Genomic DNA, 22500 nt, shown 5'->3' with positions numbered 1-22500 from the left:
ATGATCTCCAGAATTTTACGTACTGATTGCTTTTGCTTTTTGAGGAAACTACTGTGAACTAGAGTCAGGTAATTACGGTACCTATGGTTTTTCTTTCTATTTTCATTTTTATAACATCTTTCTTTGATTTTTTCCCAGAAACATTCAAGGAATTAAGAGTGTGTAAGCTTTCATAAAGCACATAAACTGAGGCGCCGCCAAGTACATAGGGTATATGATGGCTGGAGAGAGGTAGAGAGAGAGAGAGAGAGAGAGAGAGAGAGAGAGAGAGAGAGAGAGAGAGAGAGAGAGAATAATATTGGTTTCCAATATAAAAAGTGACAAATTACAGTTATGTCTCTTTTCATTTCATTCCTTCCGACATGTTTTCGTCAAACATTTGAAGAAAGTTGTGATAAGTAAAAAGACGCATTAACTATTCACGACGCCACCGTATGTTTCAAAAGAACTGCACTGAATAAAGCAACAGGATGTCAATTCTTCTTTTTTTCCTTATTTTAATAGACCCCACAACCGAAATGTCATGTCAGCACTTTATCGATAATGAAAGGATTCAAACCTGTACACACACAACCAAATCATTCTTTTCCAGTTTTTAATTTATTATAATGTAACGCATCCCACTCCCCCCTGACAACCCCACATCCTAGTTATTAATAACCAGACAACACAGTCCCATCCCTTCAGCTTAAGTGACTGGCTCCGTGATATCAGTCTTGAGCCAGGCCTTACGACAGCAACTCTCTTATCCCATATCGCTGCCATCAACCAATATAAACTCGAATGAATTATCTCGCAACGCTACTGTCAACAACAATCAACCATTCGCTGTCTCGCCTTGAGGTTTATGTTGTTTGAGTGGGAGGGAGGGAATTTGATTAATCAATAACATTGAATAGGATAGAATATTGAATTTAGGCCAAGCGCTGCGACCTATGAGGTCATTCAGCGCTGAAAGGGAAATTGAGAGTAAACAGTTTTGAAAGGTGTAACAGGAGGAAAACCTCGCAACCGTTGCACTATGAAACAACTGTTAGAGAGGGTGGAAAGTCGATGGAAGAAAGAATATGAACGGAGGAACAGTAAAAGGAATGAACGAGGTTGCAAATAACATCGATCAAAGGTTTATTTGGATCGTCTTTAGTCTGTTTTTCGCATCAGTGTTTGCTCTAATAATGACGCAATTGAAATATTCAAATTTTAGATAAAGCAATTTCTCGTTTCTCTCTAAATACATGCATGATAAAGAGACAGACAGACAGACAGACATAGGCAGTCAGAGAAACTGTTTTCAGTTCACGCACTCTTTTTTTTTATCAGCAGAAGGAATCACCCATGTCGTAACTCGGCCACCATTATTAAAAGGGCGCTGGTGGATAAAGTAAGCAATTAAGCTCTCACCGGCTAAAGTTCGCCAGGCGACACTTTGACACACTGGGGCTCTGATGTAATGCTTCTCTCAAAGTTCAACAAAATGACTTCTTGGAAATTAACTATACCTTCTCAGCCATGTTTAACACTTAGGAGAGGCCTAAAAAAATAAATTAATTAATAAAATTCGATTTTCACCCTAACTCAAGATACAGTGATGTAAAAGATCACCAAATTAACAACACATTCTGTTTACTTTCAAACACTGTTTAAAATATACTCGTGTGTGTTTTCTTCTACAAGGTTTGTGCATTCACTTTGCGCGGTGACTAAGATTAAAGAAAAAATCAAAACATTTTATCTTTATTGCCTTCTTTCTCTTTATCCCACTTTCGGTTGTTTCTTGCAAGTTTAATATATGAATTAATATCGTTTTATCTATTGACTTCTATTGTATGCTCCAATTTAACCGAATGATATCGTGTTTCTGAGAATAACATTTGACTTTTGTTCCTTTCACGGCTGACTCCCTTCTGTTTTGTGCCCACGTATCACAATAGCTGTTTATTCAATGGAGTCTTTTCAGCTGGCCTATAAACATCACTCAATAAGGTTCCAAACATTCACCAAGCACAGCATTTAAGGTCCACATAGGACGAATGTGAAAGAATGACAATCCAGAATGATTGGAAGAGTCTCTCTCTCTCTCTCTCTCTCTCTCTCTCTCTCTCAGATATATATATATATATATATATATATATATATATATATATATATATATATATATATATATGTATATATATATATATATACAAGTCCCAGTTTTAACGGTTCCGATTACGACGTTCGAGGTTACGACGCTTTTCAAATATATTCATCAGAAATTATTTCTGGCTTACGACGCATGTTCGGGGTTCTGACTCGTCGTCATCGCCGATCCAACGGAAGAAATATGGCCCCAAAATGGCAGAATAATCATAATTTGAAGGTTCTTTTGATGTAAAACTCAATAATAATGCAGTTTACATCGTTTTCAATGCACCCAGAGCATTAAAAGTAAGGTTTTCTTATGATTTTTGACGATTTTCGACGATGTTCCGGCTTACGACGATTTTCGGTTACGACGCGGCGCAAGAACGGAACCCCTCCAGATATATATATATATATATATATGTATATATATATATATATATATATATATATATATATATATATATATATATATATATATATATATATAGCTTACGAATAAAATATGTATATATCGATGTAAACAGCATATCACACGAAACATTCCAACTATATTATCGGCACGACCAATTCTATGTCTTCTGAGAGCGATCTGTGATTCTGTAAGTTCAAAACGTTTGAAGAACATTTCAGCTTGACAAGACTATTACAGTCTCCGTTCACGCACAGCTTGTGGACTGCTCTTATTCACCATCATCTTCATCACCTCCTCTAATGACGTGCAAAGGAAAGGGCCTCGACCATTCTTCGATATTCCGCCAGTCATATTTTTCCTGAGCTTTCACTGCCACAAACCTCCACTCATGTCCAGCCTCCTGATTCGTAGACCTCATTAAAGTAGGCCTGGGTCCCCCCTGCTTTTCTGATGCCCACAGGAGCCAAGCTGATACTATCGCGTAGAAGCCTTCTTCCTCCCCGTCATTATATCTCTATATACGGAATCTCTGTAATGTCATTATGTTTCATTTCTTGATCTGTCCAAAACGCTGAAATGAAATATGTAATCCAGCAAAGAATAACAATTCTACTTTACACACAAATGTTCCATTGTAGACATGAGTTTTAACAGCTCGTGATAGGAATGGAAAAACTGGTTTGCTTCTACTCAACACACTGGACTTACCATTTTGGCATAACGTTGAAAAACTAGGTCTCCCGAACCTTTTTTATGTTTTTTTTTTTTTGTTTTTAGCAAATATTGTTAGTTAACGCTTTGCAATTTATTTAAAAACAGTATATGACTGAGCTTTTTTTTCTAGTCAAAAACAAGACATATCCGCCTGAGCCTATTTTCGGTGCTCCTACTCTTAAACATCAATGGCGGACATTCAAACACCTGTCAAAAAGCCAAGTACATCTCTTCCGAATTTCTGTCCATTTCCATTAATACCTTCATTGCATTACTTACACAGGCTAATAAATCAACGCCTTCACGATGGTAACTCGAAAATAAGAGATTACATCCAGAAAATAAAATTCACTCGCCCTGATGCTGAATACGGTTTGGTGCCTCAAAGGGCGTAACCTCTGTCTCCCCCTCTAAGTCTTTCTACACGCCACACCACACCTGGGTTGCATGGTTTGTTTCTGGATTAACGGAGGTGGGCGTATCCTTCCGGAAGTAACAAAAGACACTCTTATAAGTGAGCAATGATCTTGAAAGGATCCATTGCCTCACACGTTGGAATAACTGGTAACAAAATCTCAAAATCCTTAACCCGATCATTCCTGATTGGTTACGTAATTTACCTTAAATTAAGTTGTTAGATGACACAGACTGTGAAAACTACGCCGCATATAAACCACACGCATGCGGCATGCAGGCCAGTTTCATATTTTTGTTTTAAATAATGATGATATAACATATTATTTGTCTTACGTAAGTAATAACCATGATGGACATTATCTGTCAAGTACTCGTACAAGTACATGCATAACCATACAATATATATATATATATATATATATATATATATATATATATATATATATATATATATATATATATATATATATATATATATATATATCATTATCTGTATATCCGTATACGAGCCTGCGTGTAAGTAGAGAATGAGAACGAAAAAGAAAGATACACGCACAAAACACTTTTATGAGTAAAAAAAAGTAACGCAAATAAAAAAGTCATTAGATAAAAACAAATTTATGTCCTGACATCGTTAAAATTCAAATAACACAAAAATTTCGCAACTTTTACATAGGAAATTTGCGAGGGATACTGACGTTTGCATTAACCTTTTCGATGAAGCAGGGTCGAGGCTGTGCCAGTCACAAAGAGGCTCTGAAACATTTCACGCCAATAAAAAAGAACTACTGGCTCTCTGGCATTTGATAAACTGATGCCAAGCTAAGATCTGTTTTATGGAGCACGAGTGAATCCAGATCTGTTGGCTGATAGAGTCACGAATTAGAAAAGTGCCCTTCGAACTTTTGAGAACTGGCATGAATTCTCCCTTTCGTAAAACCCAGGGAACGGCTGTTATCATCTTTAAAGATTATTGACATGCAAAGCAAGCTTCCACAGAATAACAATTAGGATATGAAATTTATGCCAAAGGCCAGAGCTGGGACTTATGAGGTCATTCGGTGCTTAAAGGGAAATTGAGGGTAAAAAAGTTTTAAACTTGTAAGAGGAAAACCTCGTATTAGTGTGAGGAGAGGGTGGAAAGTAAGAAGGAAGAAAAGGAATATGAACGGAGGTACATGAAAGGAATTAAATGGGTCGCAGTCAGTGGCCCAGGGGACGCTGCATAACCCTAGGTAATGCCTACAGTGCACCGCGTGAGGTGCACTGATGGCGCTAGGCCCCTCCACATCGCCCCCCCCCCCCCGCCACGGGGATAGAAAGCCCATAATATCATAAGGAAAACTGAAAAATACAGCGAAGAGAAACAAACTAGTACTGGTGACTGGATAAATAATCTAGAACAGTTGAATGTGGACATATAAGCACAAAAGTAATAAAAACCCCTACATAAACACAAAAACAGGCAGACAATGAAAGGGTTCTCCACTTGCTATGTAGGGTGGCTCCTTCTGCCACTTCCTATAAAATGTCCTTCAAGCATCGTGAGATAACGTCACGATCATTGTTTCCTTCAACCAATTAATCATTGTTCAAGGGTTCAACCTTTACCCAATAATCAGTTGATATGCTGATGAATTCAGACTACTCACGATTCAACGAGATATTCTTTTCGATATAAATTACATTCAACTCTGAAAAGGTATGCTGTGATCTATGTTCACTGTTCATATAGGCTATGTGTGTGTGTGTGTGTGTGTATATGTATATATATATGTATATATATATATATATATATATATATATATACTGTATATATGTAAAAATACTTTTCCCCCCTTAGAAGGATAGATCTCCACTGGCTGCAACCCACCACAATTGACTAATCAGATGCATAATTCAAAGCTTAGAGCAACAAAGGCACAGTGGATTTTTCAGAAAACAGGGCCGAGTCAAGTCTATTTCATGTTCAAATATGAAAAAACGGTCGTGAACTTTCATTTTTAGGTGAATATTTAAGTCAATTTTCACAAAATTTACATCACTCAGTGAGGCCTGGTTCTGTTCCGTTACATATTCTATATACTCAAAATTTCCTCGTCTTTCATTTGCCTTGTACTTTTTTTTTTTACCTTTCCTTACTTAATATGTAGTTTTCTAGTTTATAAGTCAATCCAGGGCCTTGAATGATTAATAAAAAGGATGGAATTATCCCCTCCACCAAAAACCGCACATACATAGCCATCGTTAATAGCTCATACAAATATATTACTATACATGGTATCAGCTCCTTTCATAATCAGTTAAAAAAGAAGTATACCTTAGTTTAACCAGCCCACTGAGCTGATTAACAGCTCTACTAGGGCTGGCCCGAAGGACTAGTTATTTTACGCGGCTAAGAACCAACTGGTTACCTAGCAACGGGACCTACAGCTTATTGTGGAATCCGAACCACATTATAGCGATAAATGAATTTCTATCACCAGAAATAAATTCCTCTAATTCTTCATTGGCCGGTCGGAGAATAGAACGCGGGGCCAGCAAAGTGCTTGTTACACGGTTTTTATACGATAACTGGCACTGTTATTGTTTTTATAACTATTGTCGTCATAAACTGTTAAAAGTCTGTGTTGGATTAATACCTTTCACGGCTATGGGTGAAACCCAAGTTCTTGTAAACAAGGCTGAGTAGTCTAAAATAGCAGACAAGTAACCTAACGAGCAGTGTAGGGTAATTACTAAACTCGCGTAAACATTATTATTTTTACGAAGTAGTTCAACCAGACCGCTGATAAAACTTATTTATCTCTCACAAAAGTGAACCGCAGGATTTGCCTTTATTAACGATGAGGTTTAGACTTTATCTATTAAATAAAATCTAAATAAAAATTTTATACTTACCGATGTTTTAAAGAGTCATAACACCTCTCGACATCGACTTCCGAAGGCTGCTGGGGTAAATGAGCATTCACGTCTAATTACACCTTTGTGATACACCTCACTGATTGACGGCAACATGCACCAGATACATTAAACAAAGACCCCAAGGATTTCGATCAGCCACAACAAAAGAAGAACTAAACTTTCTACGAAAAAGACTAGTCGAATACACTACATAATGAGGAACAGCAAATACTTTTCTGCCAAGTTTGTTTTCCAAATACAAGACCTGTAAATAAATACTCACGAAGTTGGAGCACCTAGTCACTACGCTAAATAATAGAGAACGTAAACTTTTCTGTTAAGTTAGTTTTCCAAAATACAAGAACTGTAAATAAGTAGTAGCAACTAGTCAAATATACACTAAATAATAAGGAACAACAAAAACTTTTCTGTTAAATTAGCTTTCCAAAATACAAAACCTGTAAATGAAAAACCTACGAAGTAGGAGCGACAACTACACCCAAAACAAACGAGTAGTACTAAAGGAACAAAAACACTACTCAGCAGTATCTGAGGAATGACACAATCATCCGCTGAGAGCAAAATACTAAAACCGACTACTCAGTAATCCCCTGCACGAAACACAAGGGACACAGTGTTAAAAAAGGAACTAGAAACTCTCTAAGACTTTCATCAACTAACACCTGCAGTATCCAAGAGAAGACAGCTCGAATATTTTTCATGCACACTCAGTTTTCAGAGCACGTGGCAACAAAGCGATTAAGGTAACATTATATGTACCGCCTACGGGTGGTTTCAAAACGTGTTTGAGGGCACGCTCGCACGTGCAAACACACATGCATGTATACAAACACACATATATACATATATATAATACACACACACACACACACACACACACACACACATATATATATATATATATATATATATATATATATATATATATATATATATATATATATATGAATATATATACATGGTTCAGCCTCACTCTAAATCAAGCCCAGACAGGGGACGATGCTATATGTCTGTTTCCTGAAAATGTCAATCTGCTTCTGTTAAAATAAGTGGTGAATTATACCTCGTAATCAGATCATGATAAGTCATAGCCCCCTTGGACAGCGACATGGGGCTAGCAACTTATTCTAAACGACGAGGAGAATAACACCTCTACTTAGCTACTCTGTCCAGGTGAAGAGTAAAAATTTACTTACTAGTATGTCTACACTTACATTCCTGTGAATTATGTTATAGTAGTATATAATCTGTGAATGTGTGTATCTCATTATTTAGTGCTTGAGAAGATCGTTTATCAAACTTCACAAGCGAGATAATCCGGGTTTCATTCAAAGGTGAGGGGGAAGGACAAATGGGCACTTTCCAGTCATGACCTAGGCATTAAATTCGGTGCCTGGTAGTGTGTGTGTGTGTGTGTGTGTGTGTGTGTGTGTGTGTGTGTGTGTGTGTGTGTGTGTGTGTGTGTGTGTGTGTGTGTGTGTGAGAGAGAGAGAGAGAGAGAGAGAGAGAGAGAGAGAGAGAGAGAGAGAATAAATATTTTTGCAAAGATAAGACAGGGGCAAAAAGAAGCTAAATATTGCTCCACCGCTTATCAGCGAATAAGGAAGAAAGGAAAACCAGATGGTGTTAATGGACTTTTTTGACCATTCGGTATTGATGAATACGTCGCCACCTGACAGGCAAAAAGATTTGGTTAGTTACATTAACAAGTTCTTCAGTGTACTGCAAGAAAACATGATTTTTAAAGATTTACTTGAAAATCATTTTTATGAACATGAACTCATGAAAATCGAACATTTTAAAATTACATGGAAATCGGACATTTACACACATTTATGAATGTAAAAATCAATAATTTTATACTGAATTACATGAAAACTGCCCTTTTTAAAGAAAAGTACCTCACGGAACACGAATTTATGCAACTTGTCCCTGCTTTCTTCTTCTTAACTTCACAATGAAAATGGACTGAAAACCAGTACTGTGTGATTTTCTTTACTCGTAAAGAAAGCTTGAAGGGTATCAAGTATACATTTTCATATCTATTCATCATATTCCCCCTCGAAATTTCATTATTTTACCTAACCGCAGAGAGAAAAAATCACTGTGTAACCTACATAAAATCTGTTAAAAGAAATCTATTGCGGTGGAAAATTTAGCATTAACATTAACCACACTGCCTTGGAATAAATATTTGCATACCAGTATACAAGAAAAATTTGTGTCGACGAACAGAAACGCAGAAGATACGAACAATGTATTGCGCGGTATGTAAAGTCTGTACCAACAAATAATAAAATATTAATAATGAACCTATTTGCTTCCTAAATTATCCGCACAAGAAACTTTTTGCGAAACCGAACACAAATAAATCAAATAAAATGACTGAAATAATGACCAGAAGTTAACGTGATGGTTAAGAGAAAACACTGCTGTACACAACACAAGAGAGGAGAGGCATGGCGTGACCTCGCACCATACGAGAGAAACCAGCACAAAATAAGCTTCTCCTCAAGGCTGAGAAAGTAAAGCTAAAAGCAAGAAAACTAAGAGTCGAAACCATTATTGACATCTCACACTCCACACTGTGGTCAGGCTCACGACACATATGAGATACTAAACTCAATAATTGTAACCACTGTTGAGGGAAGTTCACACGAGAATATGGTTTTTACCAATGATTTCTCATGAAATTGTTCCTTTCATTAACCCATGCTTCCTTTTCCAGCTCCCATTCTTAGTGTTTGTATTATAGTATGCGTGTGTGTACATATATATTACATATAAATGTGTGCGTGTGTGTATGTACATGTATGTATTATTTATATACACACACACATATATATATATATATATATATATATATATATATATATATATACATATATATATATATATATATATATATATATATATATATATATATATATATATATATATATATATATATATATATATATATATATATATTATACTTTCCTCAACACTGAGTGAACCAGAGGCCCTCACGGAAGTTTTTTCCCAATGTATATCTAAATTTTATATTAAGCGATAATCGTAGCTTAAAATTTGTGAATATAAAAAGTGACAATAATATATATAGTATAATATATATATATATATATATATATATATATATATATATATATATATATATATATATATATATATATATATTCAAGCATCACAAATAAGGCATTAAAATGGTGATCTAGGTGCTACCATCGTGTTCCCTTTTAATTTCGTTTGTTTTTAAAAAAATAGCCAAATGGCTCAAGGTATTGGGGTTGCAATCCCACACCCTGTATGAAATTGCACAGAGAACCAGAAATGTAGAAAAGGATGACGCATCTTAAGGTGAACACTCAGTGTGTGTAGAAGGGTTCAACGTATGCTGGTGAACTTCATGTGTAGGTTGCAGCTTGCGTTGTAGAAGGTTTCTGCATAATGGGTTCATCCAAGATTCAACAGATTAAGTGTGAATATGCGATAGTACTGTTCATTGTCCTTTCTTTTCTTAGGAGCCATCCCTGCTATGTGAACCGGATTAATGTGGAAAACATAATAGCGTTACAGTCATTTCGCCTCACGCTTCAAGAACCCACCAAGAATCATGTGGTTTATGGAATCTAGGCTGTCAGGCCAAGCACTGGGATACTTGCTACCATTCAATACTTAAGACAGTGAAAACAGGGAGTTGGAGTGGTTGCAAGTCAAGCTATCCAGAAAATAAAAGAGATAAAATACAAGGATATAAAGGTGGGTATGGGAGAAAGCCCCACAATTGCACTAAGAAGTAGTACTGACAGAGGCTGGCCAGCAAGAATGACGAAAGGAAGCGGGAGTGGGGGTAGAGCAAGACGCTGAAAAGTGGCTGCAGCTAGGGCCCGAAGGGACGTTGCAAACACCCTTTAGTAATGCCTACAGTGCATCACGTTCGGTGGACTGACGGCACTAACCCCACCCCCCCTCCTTTGTGGCACAAAAATCAGGTGGAACTGGATTCCTGGGCAGATCATTAAAGGGTTACGCCATTACATTGTTGCTTCTATAAAGGTTGAAAGGAACTTGCAAAGGAACGTGATGAAAGATTACGTTGTGACTCAACTTATATTCCTATTTTTTTTTCTTCCAAATGGCAAGCAAATGAGAAAGATAAAAAATTTGTAACAATGACATGGCCGCTGTCTAGCATGAAAACTGTCAAACGGTACCATATACTATTGATCATGCCTATGCTGTAGGAATCGTGTATTAAACTTGGCAAACAAGCGGCATATACCATGGAAGTTACCCCCATGGAAAACAATCTCTTTTACCATTGATGTGTACTTGGGTTCATGAACAATGCTGAATCCACAGAAATAACTACAAAACAAATATGGGAATCTTAGAAAAGGAAGACATTATTAAAATAAAAATTTAAATTCCAGTGAAACTCAACTGGTTTACAACTCTAGTCTTATTCTCGGATAATACTTCATAAAGTAATTATTATTCAACGACTAGCCTAACTCTTGACTTGTCTGGCCGCCTTTAAAATGTCACTGTTACAAACCAACACCAAACTGGAAACGCCTTATTACCAATTCTTATTTAAGAGAGAGAGAGAGAGAGAGAGAGAGAGAGAGAGAGAGAGAGAAGAGAGAGAGAGAGAGAGAACTGGGTTTTGAGTGTGCCCCTGCAGCTACAATGTGCTGAAGGCTTTCCAATTCTAATCATTCAAACTCAAGTCTTTTAGAACCCCATGATCTCGTTTTCTCCTGCCTTGAAGCTTGGTTTCGGAAAAAAGAAAAAACTTTCCTCTTCTCTCTCTCTCTCTCTCTCTCTCTCTCTCTCTCTCTCTCTCTCTCTCTCTGTGTGTGTGTGCGTGTGTGGGTGTGTGTTTGTGTGACTGGAAGGGGGGTGTCAATTCGCATGTAATTATTAAGTACTTGGAGACGCCACTTGCTCAACGCAGGTACAATTTAACCTTTTTTGAGATGCAAGCATACAATGGAAGATCTGCTTTCAAACACACACACACACACACACACACAGAGAGAGAGAGAGAGAGAGAGAGAGAGAGAGAGAGAGAGAGAGAGAGAGAGAGAGAGAGAGAAATGATAAAGCTGAAGTAGAATCTGCCTTAATAAAGGCAAATACAAACCAGTTAAGGAGAAAGTAGTCGGGAGGAGCGTGACCTTGCTCTACTAAGAACATTCCTGTAAGTAATGACCGACAGGTTGGGCAGATTATAGTCTTCGATGCAACTTAATCCCTAGCTCTGACTTCCAGGAGAGTATGCTCTGCGTTCCTTTGTTTACAAGAAGTTTAATTGACTACTTAACTTTACCTTATAATTCAAGTAAATTGATGTATGATTTAACGCTTTTACAAAAAGCGAAGAATTGCGTTATCAAGTCGTAACTCCTTATAACGGCTGAACGTGAATCTTACCTAACACACGAAAGCACATCTGGAGGAAAGAAAACTAAACAAAAAGAGACTTATAAAAAGGAAGCTAATATTAAAACACCTGGAGAATAAACAGGCCACATAATCTGCCAAAAGGGTAAACAACATTCACTACAAATCAAGAGAGAGAGCGAACTCTCCGAAATCTACTTCTGGACTTGAAGGTCAAGGCACGCGAGGCCTCCAGGGACTGGCACTGCTATTACCTGTCTGACCAACATCACGGCAATAAGAATTTCAAACAGCCATTTATAACCAATGTCATTCCTTCAGTGAAATATGATGGGCAAAAGTGAAAACAAGGTCATTTTCATTTTACACATACACATACACATACACACACACACACACACACACACATATATATATATATATATATATATATATATATATATATATATATATATATATATATATATATATATATATATATATATATATGTGTGTGTGTGTGTGTGTGTGTGTGTGTGTGTGTGTGTACTAAGAAAAGACAAAGGAGCAACAGAATTAAAAGAAGCTGCCTTTAAACTGGGAGATTATAAGAGCTGAGCAACATGATTTTTTATCCCCGTGCGTGTTGCCACTCCAGACTTGACCAAGGTACTACATGTAACTTACCAGATGTTCACATCGATAACATTCCAAAGCCTTTCAAGATAAATCTGTTAATATTTCTGAATGGAGATGCATTCCCTTAAACTTCCGACTGTGTCGTCTTTAGAAGAAGAAAAAAAAGATGTTTTAGCAATGACAAATCAGTTGCTACGGTCTTTTATTTTTCTTTCGCATGAAAGTTGCGAAACCTGTTTATCCAAAGCAACTACGATATCTGTTTTTCAGTTTCCATTAATATCACCTCTGTTTCTTTCGTTTTTTTCACTACTCTGATTCATGAACAGCATCAGCGCCACACCCTTATTGCTAAACGTATCATGAATGACGACACTATATCAGGCAATGGAAAATTAATAGAAGAATAATAATTAGATAACCAGATCAAGTACTTAAACTTCTCTCTTGTTATGAATTTTATCCAGACACCACAAATGCTATGAAAGGAACAGTGCATGAAATAAAATTATGGCAAACTCCTCCTCGCCAAAGTGGATTAGCCTAGACATGAACGAACCTTCAGCGATAAGCCTTCTGTTTCTCTCACGTTGGCAGAAGGATGTGGAGACATCATCACGAGTTCCTCGCTGTAACATGATCTATACTAAAAGCATCGTCAAGGGTCTAATATACAGTTATGATTAATCAAGGAGGATTGTGAATAGAATTTATCTGTCGTGAGATGGCTTATCTCGGAAGACATCTCGCTCGGTTAGTACATCGTTTCCCGTACTCAAATGGCGGAACCAAAAGGCATATTTTAACAAACTCAGCAAGCAGTTGAAATGTTTGAATGTTTATATGTTGAGTAAAAATGGTTGAGGGAATGAGAAATCTTTAACGAAAGGTTAGCAGGGGTGAAAAGACGAAACAAGGCACTGGCAAAATGGGTGTATATTATGAAATCTTGAGAAGGAAGAGAGGAAATGGAGTTATATGGTAAATATTGCTGGGCTGATGATGCTGTAAAAGTGTTGGTAAAAACGTGTTTCAATATCCAAAAAAAGGTGTACATGTGGGAATGGTTAATGGCACAGTATAATCATGTAGGGGTATCGACGTGCATCTGATGACGTGATGCCCTAGATTCTAGAAGTTTCTGCACGGGCTACTCAGTTAAGATGAGCGCTACAACGAAATTTTTGTGTTTTTCGGAAGACACATCTTTTTGTGAAAATGGGTAAACGTGAAAAAAGGCAATGTGATTCTATTACATTTCCCTTTCATAAAGCATTTTCCTCAGGAAATATACCGCTTTAAAGAGACATACTGTTACATATCCTTTGCTATCCATTTTTTTATGCATTAAATATTCCCCTAGCTTGGCAGTTTTATTGTCGTGACTAATTCATCCTTGGAAGCCAGATAGCGAAGGCTCATTTTGTTATTACTTCTAGCGATTACCTTTGCAGTTTGACTGAGGATATCCGTAATTTAATACAAAATCGTTGTATACTATAGTATTTGTCTGTTCATTTTAGAGACATTCGAAGACCGATTTAAAAGTCAAAGAACCTTGAACTTTCCCATTGCTTTCAATCCATGAAACTTTAACTTGAGAAACAACGTACTATACCCTCGGTCTGCCTTGTAACGAGATATTCGAAAAAACATCTTCAGCATTCTTGAAAACGAAAATAATTTGCGTGACGTAACGACCAAAAAAGACAGACCTCAAGGGACAAAGGCCAATTGATGCACGACCCCATCATAACGCGCTGCAGGTGGTTTCAGATTTCATCTAACCCGCCATATACTACTCTCTCTCTCTCTCTCTCTCTCTCTCTCTCTCTCTCTCTCTCTCTCTCTCTCTCAAAAGGTTACAGAACTGAAGAACTGTATATTGACACAAGCAACAGCTAGAAACGGCAATCAAATACCGTGAACATCCGTCAAGGCAACGGCAATTTATAACGTATGAATGTGCATATACTTTGAATAATAATAATATGAATCCATTATTCACTTTCAATAAATATATGCATTTTCCATCAAACAGAATTGAGATTTAAAAGGATTTGTTGGTTTACTAAAAATAATAATATTTCGAGAACGGATGAGCGGATCTGTGGAAATCTGGCGTAAAAATTCAATAAGACTCTAATGGATAGTATTATTATTGTGATTATCATGTGCACGTTCCTAATGCGAATAATTGTCCATATATACTTATCAAAAGTTGATCATCTGTAGAATAATGCACTCACAATTTCATCAAAAGCACATCATTTTCTTTCAAGTGTTCCTGTGATCAAGCAAGCAAACAGGCAAACAGACAGACAGGCAGACGAACATGCAAAAGACGAACAATTATTATGATCTCCTTGGCGGAGTTCAGTAGTATTAGTATCGTCAAAGTCATTATCACATCGTGATGGTTATTACACAATGATGACATTTCTAAATAAAATTCCATTGCTGAGGAGAAATATTAGAAAGGAAAGACAGAATACTTTATTAAAATGTAAGATAATGAAAGCAACAGCAACAGCAACAACAACAACAACAATAAAAATAACAATAATACATGCCAAATAGCGATGTCTTCGTTTGCGTGACGCTTTGTTGTTTATTTTCATTGATTTGTTGATTTATCTCTGTTGTTCATTTGTTATTACCTTTTCGCCATGTTCTCTTTTTTCACATAGAAGAACGCTAAATGTGTAAAGTTGTTTTGTAAGTGGATGGCCTTCCAGGCTTATTCCACGCGGATGGTCACTGGCTGTGAATAATAATGAAAAGAAAATCAAGAGAAACAAATCTTAAAACTTCTTATTAAAAGACAAAAAGCCGAATGCTTCATAAATCCCAAATCCAACGGCCTGTCGTAGATCAAATATTGCAGGAATATGAAGTTATTCAGTTAAACTAATACTGTTGTCATTGAACTGGACGAAGGAATAAAACGAAAGTTGACCTGGAGTTTACGTGTTTTCACACCTCCTCAGGGTCAAGTGACACTAAAAAACTTAAGTGGTTACAAAGTCACCTCTCTGGCAGTAATACATAAACATGTATACTATCTTACAAGTATTCAAAGACTAACTAACTGTCTAAAAATATTTTTTACAACTAGATCGTCCGATTTGTACATCACTACTTGATTTTTCCTTATGATGCATGATTCAACAATGCTTCGTTTTATATCATCTTAGCAGAAAAAGATCTATTTTCCATTTTTCCCGCTATTTCCCGTTCCTACGTTATTTTTATTTTGTTTTCATCGTATTTCGAGATCCTTGCCACTTCAGTCCCACACAATTTTTATTACATTGTTTGAAAGGGATCTCATATATAAAACCTTTCTTTTGTAGAGGGGGATTCTTGATCAACATGTTCTTAAATGCAAAGCTGTTAAAAATAACAATGTCATAAAATGTTTTTAGCTGTCCAGAGATGAAAACGAATTGGTCAAAACACGGAGCCCTCACACTGCCGGAGAACGCAACAAATCCTTCATCTAAAAATGAGGTTTCACATGAACTGGTGATAATAAAAGTAAGCGACTTAAAAGATGTTCTTAGTTTCAGCAATATCTGCATTTTAATTATTTGACGGTAAGTTTAACTTTATGCCTTTAATTGATGAAATCTTTATCTATGGACAGTTGGCTCCTGGAATGTTTACTGTTTTTGAAGTGGAGGAGGGGCGGGGGATGTTTGTAGAGAGATCGGCTGCTTTTGTGGTATGATCATCATGGATAATCTGTAATTTTTTTAATTGCTCCGTACAAATGCGACGATACACATATTCATGTGATTTTCGATAATACTTCAAATTCAAGTGTTCTCTCCTTCACTTACTACGACATAGGACTTAAATTCTGATTCAACGGGTACTTCAGTTTCCGATCTTAAAAAAAATGCACTAGAAGCCCACATGGAGCATAGAAAAATAAAGGAGTCTGCCCAAAAGAAGCGTTGGTATCGACGGAACCATCACGAAACCAGACACTGAAAGCTAAATGGGCCCCAATTACTATCCCTTGGGAAGCAAGGGGCCACTAAAGTACTTGTTTATCACACGGCTTCCTTCTCTGCTATCAGGCCTCCCCAAAGTTTCAAAAGCCGGTAATCTATATAATTTATCAATTATTTCAAAAATTAACTAATCAATTAAACAAAGCAATCTGACAAATGTATCGAAAATGTGCCTGGTAACGTGACTAAAAACGTAAGTAATCTAAATGAATGATAACCGTCCTGGTAAACGAGCTTTTAGTGAGGATTAATAGAGGATAACAATAGCGCGGAATAATATAACAATACAATAAAAGGAACCTCACTCATTGTTACTCCGGCTGACCTTGGAGATGAATTAGCTACATAGGCTATGGCATGGTGGTAGTAAACAGTGACCGTATGAATCAGGTAGGGGTTTATGCGAACCTAGCTAACAGGATATAACATTATATTGTACTATTACTTCTTCCCTCTCGATGATACGAGGGGACCGTGACCTCTTTCAGATTTGTAATGTCTCCCAACACCATTACTTTGTACCACTGACTCGAAATCTTTGGGAAACCCAAAGGAAAATATAATTAAAAAAAAAAAATAAAGTATTGAGTGGTGTTAAAAACTGCACCGGCTCAAATCTCAATCTTAACCTGGTGGCGTTGCGAAAAATAATGATGCGTGAAATTGAACACGCGTCACGAAATTTCGGTGGGTGTCATGAGCTAAAGTAGTTCTCTCTCTCTCTCTCTCTCTCTCTCTCTCTCTCTCTCTCTCTCTCTCTCTCTCTCTCTCTTTACCTAACTCCCCACACAAAAAATGACTAAATTGTCAACCGAAGTAAAACAATTCATCCAGCTGGACTGGACTTGATTCACATCCTCTCTTATTTGTTGAAAAGAATGATTAAACATATACAGTGTATCTTTTGATACCTTGATGAAATCCTACATGTTCAAAATTGAAAAGCTTAATCGATCTACTGTACATATAAAAATGGAAAGGATAATTCCAGCACCGTGAGAGAAATCGGTAGGCGAATCTATTTTTTCTTTTTTTGTGGGAAGTGCTCAAAATTTAATACCGCGGCTCCTTGCGGTTCGTACTGGCCAGAGAAATTAAGCATTAACTGGCATAACCTAGTAAGGCTGAGTATTTGCTAAATGCTTCCAAGTATAGCCACTGGAAAACTTCTGATAAGGCATATTTGCGAAAGATACTTTGTGTTTTTATTTAATTTCATATTTCACTCTAAATTATACACTCTAAGTCTACGCGCAATAACTTGAAAACAGAATGTCGTGAAATTGGCCTAAATTGTATAGGCCTATAGACCATAAAAACATACATGTAAAGAATTTTTTATGAGGCAATTCCTGACGCTAAAGTAACCACAATTCAGCTCGCCTCAGCAAGAAATCAGTCCCGCAGACTAAACTATTTAGTTGAGCAAGAATTCAGAAAACGTGCAACTATTCGCAACACATAATACGACAGATAAAAACCAGCGATAATAGAACCTGTCTAAATTTTAGGAACCAACAAACTTTATAATCACAGAAAAAAACGATAAGTAAAAACTTCAACAAAAAAGTAAAATTTGAAAACTGGGAAAAATTAGGTTCCTTTCTTCCTACTTTCTTTTCGTAACCCAGACTTAAGACTTACTTTCCCGTAAAAAACAATTAAAAAAATGGAACTGACACTGCGATTTCTCTGTATCAACGTGTGTGAAAGGAAAAACTTATGAAGTTATGAGAGGACGCAATACTTATCACAAGCACTGTTAAATGAAGAAAATTAAACTGGCTTAATGGGAAATCAAGATACCTAAACCTTGTAACAACTGTATCTAAAACATATCCATAAGCACGTACATACAGCATAATTACGCTAAACAGCAAATACACAGGCTTAATATTTTGACGGCGGACCCGCCATAGCTGATCGGAACCCCAGTGAGGATGTTAAATGCGAAAGAAAGATAAGCGAAGCTGTGAATATCAATTGTTTTCCCTGAACCCGTGAGAAATATTAAAATGTGTAGAGGTGGTAAGAGGTTAGTGTACGTCATTCTCAGAAGTGCTATAAGCTGATGAAAAAGTGTAATTCAGTGCTGTGAAGCAAAAGGAGAGCAAGATACAAACAAAAAAAAGCACAGAAACAGATGGGGCTTAAAGATCTAAGAAAAGTGAAAGACAGAGATGTATGGCGCAGATCAGGGGCTTTGATATTGAAAAATGTTTTGCACTGAGGTTGATTCGAGATTCTGCACTTCAGTTATGAATGTGCTAGTGACCAATGCATTGTTTTATTTTTCTGAAGCAATTCCCGGTCAGAAGAAATGGTAATTTATAAATAATATAATATACAAACTAGAACCAATGGCCACAGATATTACTTTCGGCAATAGTCTTTGCAGCTTCAAAGAATGCCGTCACTATATCTTAGCGGCGTTGTTTAAACAACACTCCAATTGATCCTTGGTACCTTCTCTGTGCTTCGTGAATTACTTCATCTGAATCAAATTATTTCTGAGAAGCACGTTCCTAGTCATGGTCGTGTTTTATTTGAGCGGCCATGCACGTCTCGGTCTTTTCAACACAAACAGTGATGACATAAATTCATATAGCCTAACTACACAACTAAGAGACGCGTGACTTGTTGGGCAATGTATCCGGCCTTCTAGATACTGTCGTCCTTCTGTCACCCTTAACTTTACTTGTAAGTGCTTCAATTTGAAGTATACAACGGACTGAACATAAAAACATTACAGGAACATGAGACACTTACTCCTTTTTCGAGCAACTTCGATTTACACTAAGGTTCATCAACACTACAGTAAAACCTGTCTTAAACGAACGTGGGCAACTTATCACCCACGCATCACAAACAGGTTGGCTGTAAGTTAACGACTTTTTATTAGTCCTACTCAGTGCTTCGTACGACTATCCAGAACTGGCCAAAGATCTGTTGTCCATTTAATTAAGGTCACTGACGTTTTCAACCTATTTGCAATATGGATGCGATAATTTCCAGAAGTGTGTTTACGACATGTATTCAACATGTATACGGTAATGTGAACACGCTTTTCAGTACATATCTCAGAGTACACAAGAATAAAACAATCATACCTTTAATATACAGTCAAAGCGTTCTGTTAAAAGCATTAGAATGAAATCAAGTGACGAACCAAGTGTTGATGGTCTTACCTTGAGAATGCGCCAAAGGAGCTTGATCAAGCAAATTAAGGAGCAGGAGGAGCCACAGCGATGACAGCACAGACCGTGTGGGTAACGTGGCTCCCACTGCCAGTGCCATCGTATCCTTCCACCACATGGCACTCGGTAGGATGTCCATCAGCTCAACGAATTCACGTGGAATGACGGAGGCGTCATGTTAGCACATCTTTATTGCACGCAACAACATCGCGGGTCATCACATCTTGAAATAAACACTTCACTCGAGTTCGGTTTCAACTTCGCTGTTAATTTTCTTTTCTGTATGATTCACAATCACTGAATCTTCGCTGTTCTACAAGGGGTGTCTTTCTTTTTTCTAGACATCACATCATATTAACTTTCAGTCCTGGTTATTTAAACAATCAAAATTTCATTTTTCTTTCTTTTTTACACTTTACTGAGCTCTTCTGTTCTGAATGGAATATATCCGAAAAAGATTGTTTTCAAAGTCAACTCACATTACTAATTTAGGAAATATTGCACCAGGGAGTACTGTCCTGCATGTAAAAGAAGAAATATAGGACAATTAAATAAATCACCATTAAAAACATTGTATACATAAGCAAAGCGAGAGAGAGAGAGAGAGAGAGAGAGAGAGAGAGAGAGAGAGAGAGAGAGAGAGAGAGAGAGAGAGAAAGTCTCGTAAACTTCCTCCGGCTGCTATTCTCAAACTTTGTGGGAGATAAGTAACACGTAAGCAAACTTTTAACATGCTTATTGGACTGTAGTTTCACTTTATGTTCCAACTGCATGCGTGAGATCTTGTGAGAACTCACCGCTGAATATATATATATATATATATATATATATATATATATATATATATATATATATATATATATATATATATATATATGTATGTATGTATGTATGTATGTATGTATGTATGTATGTATGTATGTATATATATGTATATATAAATCACCAAACCCTTTTGAATATTTAAAGTTACTCCGAAATATAAAGTAAGAACATTTATTTAGCAATACCCACCAATAAATCTTGTTCACATTCCAATTCGTTTTCAACACCTTTAACTCTTCTTAGTATAAAAATGTGGCCTACAACACGAGACAGTATATCAGAAATAAAATCTTAAAAGAGAGAGAGAGAGAGAGAGAGAGAGAGAGAGAGAGAGAGAGAGAGAGAGAGAATGTTTATGGAAGGTCAATACGTGCGAATAGTTCCTTAATCATGCAGGCCTTAATCTGACATTTCTTATGACGTTTCTGGAGATTAGCACTTAATATATTCCCTTAGCAATATCCCGTGGAATAAATGGAGCAAAGATTTCCTCGATAATTGGAATATTCTAGGCTTCTTTCTTACAGATTCATAAAAATAGCTGTTAGTTACACAGATAAAGAATTATAATCATACGATAATTTCAGTCTTACGCTCTAGGGATCATGGCTGTTTGATCAATGGCACTTCAAAGAAATCGCAAATGTTTAAACAACACATAAAACAAATGCAATTGCGCAATGATCATAAAATATTTCCTATTCTAAGTTATTAACATTCAAAGGTGTCCTTTCTTTTTTAAAGTGCTCTTGCACTTCATCATGTTCATAAAAATGCGAGGTTATTCAAGATACATTTTCTGCTTTACTACTTTACAGTTTATTCTCTAGACTAGATATCTACAGGCGATAATATTGATTTTCCAAAAATTACAGAATGGCATGAAAAAAAACTTAAATCCATGGTAAAACTTCCCCTAACATACGTCAAAATACAATAAAAATCTGCTAAATAAAAAAAAAATTGGTGGTCTGAGCGTCACTTGGACACCGCTGTGCTCAATGGCCTAGATCTATATACAGTAGTGGCTAGCGTCAGCCGAGGAATATCGCCCAAGTGGGGGTAAATACCTGGATAAAGTTAGACGACTTCCTTTACTTTTATAAGACTCCTTTCACGACCACAAGGACACGACGTGGTTAATGCCGTTACTGATTGCAAAAATTATATATCTGGTATGGATTTAAGGCAATCTGAATAGAGTGAGGTTGTTTTTCCTTTCATTATTTAAGACCAAGTAAAAAAAAATGTACCCATATATAAACAGATATTAATTATATTTCCCAGCAAAGTTTTCTTTCAATCTGGTTCCAAAAAAGATGCTGAGCTCTAATACATTTTGTCAAATTACGATAACGATAAAGCAACAAACTGAAATTATTTCAGTGAAGTCTATACGTACATACGTCTATACAAACAAAGACAGGCAGAGATATATAAAGGCTCCATATTTGTGCAATTGCTTCTGTATCTTACTCAGAAGCTCCATCCCGAGCATGTCGACCAACCCTTGCATAGACTGTCATTCGCTTGTATTGCACGTATACAATTATTTTCAGGAGAATAAACCCCCCCTAACACCTTGGTCTCCACCTTTTCCCCGTCCAAACCCTTCCGTATAATATAGCCATACACCAGTCATTTTCTAACCTTTTTCTCCACAACATCGTATCCCTACTGTTCTCACCCTTTAAATCGCCTTTTTTTTTCGACATTTACGTCAGTATAGATGCATCTAGGTATATCACCTTTCTTCCGTAGCCACGTTTTTCCTCTATAATTACAGTCACTGAAGCAAAGCACATAGAAAATGCTTAATAAAAGTATAGTACAGTAC

The 22500-nt window shown here is 36.6% G+C and overlaps 1 protein-coding gene across 1 annotated transcript in view; it reads right to left on the bottom strand.

The window, feature by feature from the left end:
• Window positions 1–22500, bottom strand: part of LOC136845797 (uncharacterized) — a 150549-nt gene that overhangs the window by 120861 nt on the left and 7188 nt on the right. The window contains 1 exon segment of the mRNA XM_067116135.1: window positions 19830–20356. Coding sequence (XP_066972236.1) covers window positions 19830–19977 — 148 coding nt within the window. The 5' untranslated portion in view covers window positions 19978–20356.

Source organism: Macrobrachium rosenbergii, chromosome 14 (assembly GCF_040412425.1).
Source record: "Macrobrachium rosenbergii isolate ZJJX-2024 chromosome 14, ASM4041242v1, whole genome shotgun sequence".
Lineage (NCBI taxonomy): Eukaryota > Metazoa > Arthropoda > Malacostraca > Decapoda > Palaemonidae > Macrobrachium > Macrobrachium rosenbergii.
Note: the sequence above shows the minus strand (reverse complement) of the source record. Positions and strands in the feature narration are given on the sequence as shown.